General features: G+C 45.5%; 1 protein-coding gene across 1 annotated transcript in view; it reads left to right on the top strand.

Moving 5' to 3' along the window:
- LOC103096413 (venom factor) overlaps positions 1 to 9,360 on the top strand; it is a 36,884-nt gene extending 27,524 nt beyond the window's left edge. The window contains exons 31-41 of the mRNA XM_007488578.3: positions 1,720 to 1,779; positions 2,249 to 2,339; positions 2,577 to 2,619; positions 2,959 to 3,046; positions 3,968 to 4,054; positions 4,945 to 5,050; positions 5,895 to 5,984; positions 6,404 to 6,490; positions 6,669 to 6,752; positions 8,522 to 8,657; positions 8,972 to 9,360. Of these exons, the coding sequence (XP_007488640.2) occupies positions 1,720 to 1,779; positions 2,249 to 2,339; positions 2,577 to 2,619; positions 2,959 to 3,046; positions 3,968 to 4,054; positions 4,945 to 5,050; positions 5,895 to 5,984; positions 6,404 to 6,490; positions 6,669 to 6,752; positions 8,522 to 8,657; positions 8,972 to 9,104 (1,005 nt within the window). The 3' untranslated portion in view covers positions 9,105 to 9,360. The remainder of the gene's footprint in view (positions 1 to 1,719; positions 1,780 to 2,248; positions 2,340 to 2,576; positions 2,620 to 2,958; positions 3,047 to 3,967; positions 4,055 to 4,944; positions 5,051 to 5,894; positions 5,985 to 6,403; positions 6,491 to 6,668; positions 6,753 to 8,521; positions 8,658 to 8,971) is intronic.
- Positions 9,361 to 12,116: the final 2,756 nt, after the last annotated feature.

The following is a 12,116-nucleotide window of genomic DNA, read 5'->3' as shown; positions in this document are numbered from 1 at the left end:
CTATAAGGTAAGAGCTAAGTATCTTCATTGTTCAATCAGGAGATTTCAACTTTATCTTCCCATAAGGTAAGATCTAAGTAGGGTGAAATAATGTAAAATTCACACAAGGCAGAAGAGTGGTAAGGTCTAGGCAATGGGGGTAAGTGACTTGCCCAGGATCACACAGCTAGGAAGTGTCTGAGGCCAGATTTGAACCTAGGACCTCCCATCTCTAGGCCTGGCTCTCCATCCACTGAGCTACCCAGCTGCCCCCAATAAAGCACTTTATAATAAAGTGCTATATAAACATATGCTGTTATAATTCTACTAGTTGGGGCCTCTTTGGACAAGTCATTGAGCTCATCTGTAAAATGGGAATGATCACAGTATCATGAGGTCAGAACTAGACAGGTTATCTAATATAGGGGTTCCTAAACTATAGGAACCCTAGACCACTTGGATAGTCTAGTGAAGCCTATGGACTCCTCAAAATAATGTTTTAAAATACATAGAATTACAGAGGAAACTAAATGTATTGAAATACAGTTATGTGTTTTCCCATCCAAGTTCATGAACCTCCTGATATCTATCTATGGACCTCTGATCTAGACCAACCACCCCATTTTATTATTTTTATAACCCTCACCTTCCACCTTAGAATCAATACTGTGCACTGATTCCAAGGCAGAAGAGCAGTAAGGGTTAGGCAATAGGGGTTAAGTGACTTGCCCAGGGTCACACAGCTGGGAAGTGTCTGAGGCCAGATTGTAACCCAGGACCTAGGCTCTCAATCCACCGAGCTACCCAGCTGCACCCTGAACCCACCCCATTTTAAAGAGGAGAAAATTATGACCAGAGGAATGAAATCATTTGCCCATGGTCATATATATTAACTGTATATCAGTCCCTAAGTCTATTCAATTAAAAAAAAAAACTCTTGCCTTTTGTCTTAAAATCAATACTAAGTATCAGTTCCAAGACAGAAACGTGATAACGCATAGGTCACTGGGGTCAAGTGACTTGTGCAGGGTCATGCAACTAGGAAGTGTTGGGCTAGGAGACACATTTGAACCCAGGCCTTTCCATCTCCAGTCCTGTCTCTCTATCCACTGAGCCACTTAGCCAATTCTCTCTGTTGTACCAATCACTTATCCAATTGCCAATCACCAGTAGCTCTCTCACTCTGGTCTGGGCTCAGCCATGTTCCCATACCCTCTAGACTCTGACCCTGCTGGAGGGGGCCCTGTCTTTCTCCTAGGGAGTCCCAAACTACTCACCTCCTGGGTGGCCATCAACTTGGAACTCTCCACTTAGTGCCTTGGGCACACGGGTCTTGGGCTTTGTAGCCATCCTCCAAAGGGCTAGAGGAAGGAAAAGGAAGTTCCATTCCTACTGTGTAGAAACAGGAAATGGCAGCGCTGAATTTGAACCCAAACCCCGAGACTCCAAATATTGTACTCTTTCCTTTATATCACCCTGCTACCATTACTTCTCTCTTAATGGTGTTATGTTCATGGATGGGAAACCGTTAAAATGTAAGTGAAAGGTGGACATCATGGTCTACCCATAGCTATCTCTCTTCCGATATGGGGACTATGGATGGGCAGTATGGCAGGAAGTGACCTTAAGCAAGTCTCTTGCCATTTGGGAGTCTGTTTCCTCCTCTGTGAAATTAGGGAGTTGGGTTAGCTTGTTTCTAAGGTGTGTTCATAACTCTGACGTGCTGTTATTTTCCCACAGTTCTCAGCCCAGGATGACCTCATTATCAAAGCTAGCGGTACAGGGAAAGGCACCCTCTCTGTGAGTCTCAACTTTCTCTCCCTGGGTTCAAGGCCAGAATGTTGCTGTATGGGAAACAAGCTGGGGGGTTCTCAGACCTTCATGATCCTGGTCCCCATCTCACCCCTCCAGGCCTAAGCCCCCAGGAATCTCTCTCCTTCTTAGTTCACTCCCCTCAGCCCCAGATAAACCAACCTACATGCTAGCCCCCAGGAAGTATTCTATTCATCTGGATGCCCGAGTCCCTTGTGATTCCCCCCCCAGTTTTGAGCCTTCCCCTGCCCTTGTGAGCTCCCCTTTCCTTGCCAATCAGCATATGGGGTCTGCCATTTCCCTGGGGGCATCTCCACTGCAACCCTAGTCATGGGAAATTGGGAAATCCTCCTCACCCCAGGAAAAGGCATATGCAGTAGGAGGGTTGACCACTGACCTGGAAGCCCTGACCCTCTCATTCTTCCCTCTCTCCTCTCTCATCTTCCCACTGGCCCAGATCCTGACTATGTACAACAAGCTTCCAGAGAGACAAAAGAGCCCTTGCCAGTCTCATCATCTGAATGTAACCCTGCATCCCGTCTCTGATGGTGAGCCCCCTTCCCCACCACTACCAGAGCCTTCCAGAAAGAGGAAGCATCTCCATGGCCCTGATTAGCCCAGTATCTTCTCCTGCCCATCCCTGAGGATAAGCAGTCACACCACCTTTTCCTGGGGAGTGTCCTGGGGAAGGTCTCCCCCACTGGTTCCCAGGGGTGAGCACACAAATACCCCTGGGGTCTCAGCTCTCAGGTCTCCAGGCTTTCTCTTATGGGTGTTTTCCACAGAGAGAAGTAAGGGGGAGACCTATCAGCTGAGGATCGAAGCAAGGTACCCCCATCTCTCTATCTCCCTTTGTCGAGTACTCAGATTTCCTGTCTCTCCAAAAAAAAAAAAGGCATGATCTCTTCTGTCCCACCTTAGTGCCCAAGTACCCTGGTCCTGGAGGCCCTGTACCTCTGAACCTGATGGATTATACAAGCTGGACTCAACCCTTAGATCCCACAATGGGGGGCTTGGAGGGTGCAGATTTCCCTTTGGGGCCTCGTGACCTGTCTGTGGCTGGTTGTTCCACAGTATCAGGTCCTCAGGCTTGGCAGGAATCCTTTCTCACACCAAGGCTCCAACTCCCAAACCCATAACCCCACCTAGGTAGCACTTTACCTGCAGGTACTTGGGGCCCCAAGAGGCCACAATGACCATCCTGGAGGTATCGCTGTTGACCGGCTTCTATCCTGACCACGATGACCTACAGCAGGTGATTCAGAGGAAGGAAAAGGGGTCCTTGGTTCTATCTAGAATGATAACTACAGATGGTAACTAATCAGAAATTGGCCCATCAAGAAAATGATCTGTTTCCAATGAATAACGTTTGAAATTGACCAAATAAAATAATGTTTAAAAGGGAAAAAAAAGAAAGAAATTGGCCCATCATTTCTTTATAGTCTCCAGAAGGGTCTCAGTCTAAAGCTTTCTTCTCCTGGTACCTCCCAGTAGCTGCTGAGGAGGGAAACACTAGACCAAGCCACTGCTTGTAGCCCCAATTCTGCAGAAACTGAAGCCAGAGAGAGACCCAACGTAATTCAACAACTTGGTGGCATGTCTGAGACCAGACCTTAAGTCTCCTGGCACTCATTCCCACTGAACGATAATACTTCCCCAATGAGGGTATCTCTGTCCAGTTATAGAGAATGGGGTCACTCTAAGGCCTCAAATTTCTTATCTGTCAAATGGGTTTTTTAGGAAAGCTACTCTCCCCAGTCTGGGAAGAAGAGTCAAATCTTAGAAGTGAATACATATTTGCCTTCAATGATGTCACCTCCTACAGGATCTAGGGACCTTGCCTGGAACCCCAACATTCATGAGTCCCCCAAGTCTATGAGTTCCCATCTAAGTCCCTGGTGCCCTCAGGATCTCCTACATTCCTTAGTTCCGGAGACTCCAACCTCCCTCAGTTCCTTCCTAATGACTCAGAGGTTCTGAATTCTTTCTATCCCTGAGTATCCAGTGTTCCAGTGTCTCTGCCATGCCAAATTCCCCATGGCCCCCAAATCATCAATATTCCACATTTCTGATACCCCAAGTCCCCAAGTCTTTGAGTTAAGGTAGTATCTTAGTCCCCAATGTCCCTGAATCCTTAATGTTACAAGTCCCTGATGTCCCCATTCCTCTATTTCAGCTCACAAGCAACATTGAGATGTATGCCTTCCAGTATGAGACCAAAACCAGCTCCAGCAACAGCTCCGTCATTCTCTACCTAGAGAGGGTGAGGCCAGGCCGCCTAGGCACTGAAAGTCTGCAGAAACACAGATATGTGCCCTTTGACCTTCCCAGGGCATGTTGGGAGCTGACCCCCCCCCCAATATAATGTTCTCTGGACCACATTCATTGAGACACATAGGAGATGCCCAAGTAGAAGGCTGACTCTGGCTTATTCATTAGCACATACTGGAAACTGGTCCTCTCAGACTTCTATCCACTAACTGCAGAGCTCCTTCTGGTTTCCTGACCATTAATAGGGGAAATCATTCAACTGGCATTTATTAAGTGCGTCCATGACACCTATTAATACACTTATTACGTGTCTTTTATGTGCTAAGTGCTGGGAATACAAAGAAAAAGTTAAAAAACAGTCCCTGAGCTCATGGTATAATTAGGGAGACAACAAGCTAAAATTATGTACAAATAATATATATAGGATAAATTCGGGGTAACCTCAGAGGGAAGGCACTCAGGAACAGAGACCCCAGATACTCCTCTTCCCTAGGTTCCCATTGGTGTATGGGGAGTGCATACATGCAACCCCCTCAAACCCACAGCCATTAGCAACCCGGGAGAGCTGACACACAGATATGGCCTTTCCGTTGGCCTGTACCCATTGGCACATTAGAATATGTGAGAGCAATTTCTCTAGCTAAAGCACCAGGATGTAGATTTATGGAATCTATCCTTCCCAAGCAGGTTCTCTTCCCAAAATGCTTCATGATTGCCATTTCTGGGTCAGCCAATCCCTTCCCACAGCTCCCCTTGTCGAGTGTTCCTAGGTTAGTGTCCTCCCTGGCTCGCATCTCTATAATCAATGTACCCAGCATTCCTTGCAACCAGAGACCTCTATGGTCATTGTCTCCCATGGGGAACGTCTGACCCCTCCCCCAGCTCTCCCACCAAGTGGACACAGTGCTTGGCTTCCGTATTCACCGACAACTTGAGACAGAGCTCTTGCAAGCTGCCCCTGTCACCATCATCAACTACTATGAGCCTGGTGAGTAGGGCCTAAAGTGAGTAAGACTGATGCCTGAGGGGGCAGCCAGGTGGCTGGGTGGATGGAGTGCCAGGCCCAGAGACAGGAGGTCCTGGGTTCAAATGTGACCTCAGACACTTGCTAGCTGTAACCTCCCATTGCCTAGCCCTGGCCACTCTTCTGCCTTAGAACCAATACACAGTATTGATTCTAAGATGGAAGGGAAGGGTTTAAAAAAAGCAAAATAAAATACAAAAGATTGATTCCTGAGACCTGGAGGGCAAGGGAAAAGGAGATGGAACAATCAAGGCCAGACCTAGAAGGCTAAGAAAGCATTCAGAGAAGAGCTAAAGAGGGAACATCTGGAAGGGACAGAGTCAAGTGGAGGGAGCCCAAGACACTCCACGGTCCTTCAAGGAGTATTTGAATAGGATCTGAGAACTCTAAGCAACCCAGGTCAGAGCCACGGTCTTGGGGCATGAGGATCAGGTCCCAGATTGGGAATCAACATGTCATTCAAAGCCAAAGCCCCCTTTGGAATGGGAAGACCAGGAATGCTCGCTGTAAGGATTGGGAAACTGAGAAGCTAGTTTAGGAAGCCCAAGGGGCTTGGGTTGTGGCACACCACAAAGGACCTGCTTCCTCATTCTGCCCCTCCAGTGGGAGTGAGGAGAGATGGGAGAAGGGAGAGGGAGGAAGACCACCCCACTCAATTCAATTCAGGCCAGTAGAGGTCCTGGATAGTGGAAAAGGGGAAGAATGGTGCTGTGAGGCCCGTTCTTCCTGCTGGGGAGGCAGCTATGACCAGGGAAGGTCCTCGCCTTTAAGCCCCTTGTTTCTTGACTGACCCATGGTGGAATGGCAGCAGAGAGATGCAGTGCCTTCTACAACGTGCCAGGGGCCACTGTGTTCCTGAGGAGGATCTGCCACAAAGACGTGTGCCGGTGTGCAGAAGGTGAACCGGGGCTCTGGCCCATCTGGGCCAAGGGGCACGGAGTAGAGGCAGGAGGATCTGTTCCATCCCTGGTCAACCTGGGAGGCACCACTTATGAGATGGGTTGGGTCTGGCCCTCTAGAGGTGCAAGAAGTGACTTGTGGGAGGCACAGTTGTCATCAGAGGTGTTAACAGTTTATTGCCAGAATACATGGGGATCAGAAAGAGACCAACCAACACTTTGCCACCCTATAAATCAGAGAGCTGGGAAGGCACCTCGAATCCAGGCATTTGGAGGCACCTGGGTGGCCCAGTGATTAGGGGGCCAAACATGAACAGGAAGATCCACCATTACTCTACTTGTCCATCTGTCTGTCTATCCATCTGCTCAACTCTCTATTCTTCCCTCTATGTGTCTCCATTTTCTTTAATGTACCCAGAAAAGTGCCCCTCCCTAACCAGTAACCATGATGGCATAAGTCAGGAATTACTTCAGGTCAAAGCTTGTCAGCCAGGGCTTGACTTTGGTGAGTATCAAGACTTCTCCTATAGCTTAAGCAGAACTAGAGGTTCTTATATCCTCACAGAGGGGCACCTTTGAGAGCCGGGGCTGGGTGGCATCCAGGAGTCCTGAGGGATAAGGGTGGCCAAGAGCTGGGCAAGGGTCCCTAGCACCAGAGCTGGATGGCCTCATTTTCTTATCAGTCTATAAGGCCCACTTGGAGGAGCTGGAGAAGGTGGACACCTATATCTACTACACTATGAAAATCCTGGAGGTCATCAAAAGTGGTGAGTTCAGGACTGTGTCCAGTGGCCAAAGTCTGGGGAGGGCAGAGGAAGGGTTCAGAGGGGAGCATGCTGGGCTCCCTGGCATATTCAGGAACAGAGATGAGACTGACCACTTATGAAGGGGGAACTGTTTATTTGCAACAGGCAGAAGAATCACATCTGTGAGTCTCCCCCAAAAAGAGACTTGGTCTTCATGTCACCCATACCTAAAGCATCATCAACTCTTCTTCATTTTAGGATTATGGAATGCAGATCTAGAAGGGAATTTACAGATTATCTAGCCCAATCTCCTCATTTTAGTTTAGGTCATCAAGCATTTTTTTAACTCTTACCTAGTCCTAGAATTAATACTGGGGGGGAGGGGGGAGAACAGCTGGGTGGCTCAGTGGAGTGAGAGCTAGGCCTAGAGATGGGAGGTCCTGGATTCAAATCTGGCCTCAGACACTTCCTAGCTGTGTCATGTCATCACTTAACCCCCATTGCCTAACCCTTGCCATTCTTCTGACTTCTGACTTGATTCTAAAACAGAAGGTAAGGGTTTAAAAAAAAAAACAGAATTAATACTAGGTATCAGTTCAAAAGCAGAAGAGAAGTAAGGACTAGGCAAATGAGATTAAGTGACTTGCCCAGGTTCACACAGCTTTAGGCCTGACTCTCAATCCACTTAGCCACCCAGATGCCCCCTTTAACTGAGTCTTAAAGGAAACTAAGGGGCAGAGATAAGGAGGAAGACAGTTCCAGGCATGGGGGACAGCCGGTGAAAAAGCTCAAATTTGGGAGATAGTATATCTTTGTGAAAGAGACAACCAAGAAGCCAGTGTCATTGGAGCAGGTTGTATGGAGGAGAGCAACACACAAGACCAAAAAAGGTAGCAAAGAATCAGATCACAAAGGGCTTTATAAGCCTCATAGAAGGTTTTATATTTTATTCTGAAGATATTGAAGGTGACTAAAGTTTATTGAATTTTACAGTCAAAGAAAAAGTCTGAGAAAGGTTAGGAGACTTGCCCAATGGTCTTATTGACGCCAGGTAACAAAACAAGCATCTTTGCCTCCAAATCTGATGCTTTTCCCTCCTCCTCCTCTGATGGACTTCACAGTCTGTGTGGGTGTCTAATCCCAAAAGTCTTTTTTTTAATTTTATTTAATTAATTAATTTAGAATATTTTTCTATGGTTACAAAATTCATGTTCTTTCCCTCAACTCCCCCTACCTCCCTCCCATAGCTGACGTGCAATTCCACTGGGTTTTACATGTGTCATTGATCAAGTCCTATTTCCATATTATTGATATTTGCACTAGGGTGATCATTTAGAGTCTACATCCCCAGTCATATCCCCATCAACCCATGTGACCAATCAGCTGTTTTTCTTCTGTGTTTCTGCTCCCACGGTTCTTCCTCTGAATGTAGACAGTGTTCTTTCTCATAAGTCCCTCCAAATTGTCCTGGATCATTCATTGCATTGCTGCTAGTAGAGAAGTCCATTACATTCGATTGCACCACAGTGTGTCCATCTCTGTGTACAATGTTCTCCTGGTTCTGCTCCTTTTACTCTGCATCAATTCCTGGATAATCCCAAAGTTCTTGACAGAGCTGGTAGCTGATGGTAGATTCTCCTTCCTCAACATCTGAGCCCACTTCTTCCAGGGGCAAACTTCCTTCTCCAAAGACGGTTCTGCTTCTTCAGCCCTTGGCCTGATCCAAATCCTGGCGTGGTCCAGATTCCCTATAAAAGCTAAGGAGCCTTCCTCATTTCTCTACCCTACAGGCACAGATGCTGGAGTTGTCAACAAAGACAAAAAGTTTGTCTCCCACATAATGTGTTTCCATACCCTTGGGCTGAAGGCCAATGAAACATATTTAATCATGGGCCAGTCATCAGACCTATGGAAGACCAAAGACGAGTAAGTTCTTGCTCATTAGGTGTCGCTGGGGTTGGAGAGTCCCCAGCCCATGGCAGAGATCCTGACCTGCCCTGATCTTAGGGTCCCCTATTGAAAGTATAATGGGACTCAGGTATGAGACTGAGCAGGCATTATGGGCAGGGACTTTTGGAGAGGAACCCTTGGGGCCATGGTCTGAGTCTCCAACCACCAGACCAATCTAGCCAGCTATTCAAACCTCAAATCTACAACATTCCGATCTTTCCCATTGGACAACCTACTCTGCTCCCTTCCTCCCCCCAACCCCCTACAGCCCCTTTTTCTTGTTTGAACAGATACAGCTATGCCTTAAGCAAGGATACCTTCATCATTAAGTGGCCAGAAATATCAGATGTTGCATTTTTGGGATTCCGAAAAAAGCTAGAGAACTTTTCAGAATATCTGCGTGTTCATGGCTGTGAAAGTTAGCTGGTGCGGGTCCAATTGCACCCTTTGAGAGTTGACTGAGGGTGAAGAATGCCTCCTCTCTCTCGGGAGAGATGGGGTAGACTACAGGCACAGAATGTGGCATACAATTCCACATCTGGCTATCGTCATGATTCGTTCTTCTTGGTTGTTTTCATTTTTTAAATATGTGTTCTTTTTGAAAATGAGGGAATCATTGAATTGGGCAATGATATTTGAAAAGAAAAAATCAATAAAAAATGGAGGATTTAATAAGTAATGTCAGACTATTTATTCCTTCCTGGTGACTGGATCACTCTGGCCAGAAGGCAGTGACCTAAGAGTTCTGGTCAGAGGGGACTATCCTGCTCAGGTACTTCAGTATCAGCATTCACAGAGCTTTGGGGTAAGCTAGCTCCTAAATAAAGGATATGAAATATCTCCCAAGGAGGTAGTACACTGGTTAGAGAACCAGATCTGGAGACAGGAGGTCCTGGATTCAAATTTGATCTCATATACTTCCTAGCTGTCTGGCACTGGGCAACTTGCTTAACCCCTATTGCCTAAACCCTTTTCACTCTTCTGCCTTAGAACTGATATTTAGTATTGATTCTAAGATGGAAGGTAAGTGATGGAGGGAAGGAAGGAAGGAAGGAAGGAAGGAGGGAAGAAAGGAAGGGAGGGAGGGAGGGAGGGAGGGAGGGAGGGAGGGAGGGAGGGAGGGAGGGGGAGAGGGAAGAGACAGAGAACCAGGTCTAGAGATGTGAAGACCTGGATTCAGATAGGGCCTCAGACACTTCCTAGCTAGGTCATCCTGGGCAAGTCACTTATCCCCCATTGCTTACCCTTACCACTTATTTAGTATCAATTTTCAAATAAAAGGTAAGTTGTTTCTTGATTTGTTTGTTTTTTAAGCCAAACTATCTAATTTCAAATTTTAGCCAAGAGACGATCTGTCCCAAGTATCAAAATATGGAATCTATGATTGTGGAGCCCCCATCTTACATCTGGAATCTCCAGTTAGTCATTATCTCCTTTCATCACCACATTCACATACTGTGATTATGTAATTTATTAAACATAGCAAAAGCTAAGGGTCCTACGTGGAGCCATTCATCTCCCAACATATCTCCAAATATCCTCCAATTTGACCTACCCATTATTTAAGGTGACCAATCAGGGGAGAGAGCAGTAGGGAATCCTGACTCTACCACCACCCTACCTAAAGATTTTGGAAAGGAATTTGGAATTCCTTCCATATAATTATGGAACCAGGATGCAGGTGTACTCTTCCTAAAGTACATCACCTATATCCATCTTGAAAGAAATTATTCCATTTTCTACAGAAAACTTCCCAATCCCTCTAAATTTTAGTACTTTCTCTCCACTGGTTATTTTCTCATTATCTTGTATATAACTTGTGTCTACATAGATGTTTGCATGTTGTCTCACTATTAGACTGTGAACTCCTCAAAGTCAAGAACTATCTTTTGTGTATCCTGAGAACTTATTCCCTCCTAGCCCCAAGCATGTGACAACTTCCTCCAGCAGAATGATCAGATAGGAACAATTCGTTCCAGTGATCTCATTCCAATGAATGGCTAAAGCAGTCCCTGTGGAGTGCTTAGAACTCAGTCAGACATAAAAGATGCCAAGGTTGTCTACTGCATCCTGGGCCATGACCATCCATCCTGACTTTTGCCTTGCTGCTGCACTTAGATGACTCTGGAAGAGGCTAATGCCTTTATGCAACTCTGCCTCACTCAAACCCAATTCACATACAAGTCAAAACATCACCCATGATGTCATTGGTCCTCTTCAAAAATGGGGGACAAAAAACAACACAGACTAGGCGCTTAATAAATGTTTACTGACTCTTCAGCTCCTACATTGCTTCTTGGGAAGAAGCAGTCAACTCCAAGGTGTTTATGAGATATTGGAAGGAAAATTGGACTTAGTCCAAAGGCACCTGGCCATATCCAACGAGTCTCATTTGGGATCTAGAAGAGTGATTGTTTCAGTCTAATAAGATGCACTTGAGATAAAATTGGATAGAGCACTTTATTAATTGGATACCATTAGATTAGAGATGGGGAAAGACAATATTTTGCTTACCTGCATGGAAGCTTGGCCCTTTATAGGAAGGGGCTCTCTTTGTTCTTTCTCTTTTTGATTTAGCTTTTTCTGATGGCAATAGACCTAATTCTTTTTTTTTTTCAGATTTAAATTAAGTTTATTTAATTAATTAATTAATTTAGAATATTTTCCATGGTTACCTGAATCATGTTCTTTCCCTCCCCACCTCTCACCCCTCTCCTGTAGCCAACACACAATCCTACTGGATTTTACATTGGCCATTGATCAAGACCTATTTCCATATTATTGATATTTGCATTAGGGTTATTGTTTAGAGTCTTCATCCTCAATCATATCCCCATTGAACCATGTGATCAAGCATGCTTCTGTATTTCTACTCCCACAGTTCTTTCTCTTGATATAGCAATAGATCTAATTCTGATGGATGAAGGGACGATTTTATCCATTTCTTCTTCTCCTACTGTTTTGTGTAGGACTAGTGCCTTCCTCTCCAACTCTCCTATAAACATTTAACCATTTTGTATATATTTGTAGTTATTCTCTTTAAGTTTCTTCCATATACACTTATAAAAGTCCTGAAGTCCCCCCATGAGATCACAAACTCCTTGAGAGCAAGGCTTGTTTCATTTATTGTAATAAATATAAATATGACATTTACTACACTTCATACAATTTCTTAAACTTTCTCCTCAGGGTCTGGCACATAGTAGGTACATAGCAAATGAATTACTAGCATGTGCTGGACAATATAATTCATTTCTTTGAAAGTCCCATACCTTTCCCTGAGGCAAAAAAGGCTTCAGTTGATAAGAAGAGGGAGCAGAGGGTCAATAAGAGTTGGCTGTAGAGTACCTCCTGATGGCCACAATCCACTTGCATATCCCAGAATATAGAATAAGGGAACCAGGGGGCCAATGCACCTAGATCACATTCTGACCA

The sequence above is a fragment of the Monodelphis domestica genome, chromosome 3, assembly GCF_027887165.1.
Source record: "Monodelphis domestica isolate mMonDom1 chromosome 3, mMonDom1.pri, whole genome shotgun sequence".
Taxonomy (NCBI): domain Eukaryota; kingdom Metazoa; phylum Chordata; class Mammalia; order Didelphimorphia; family Didelphidae; genus Monodelphis; species Monodelphis domestica.
Note: the sequence above shows the minus strand (reverse complement) of the source record. Positions and strands in the feature narration are given on the sequence as shown.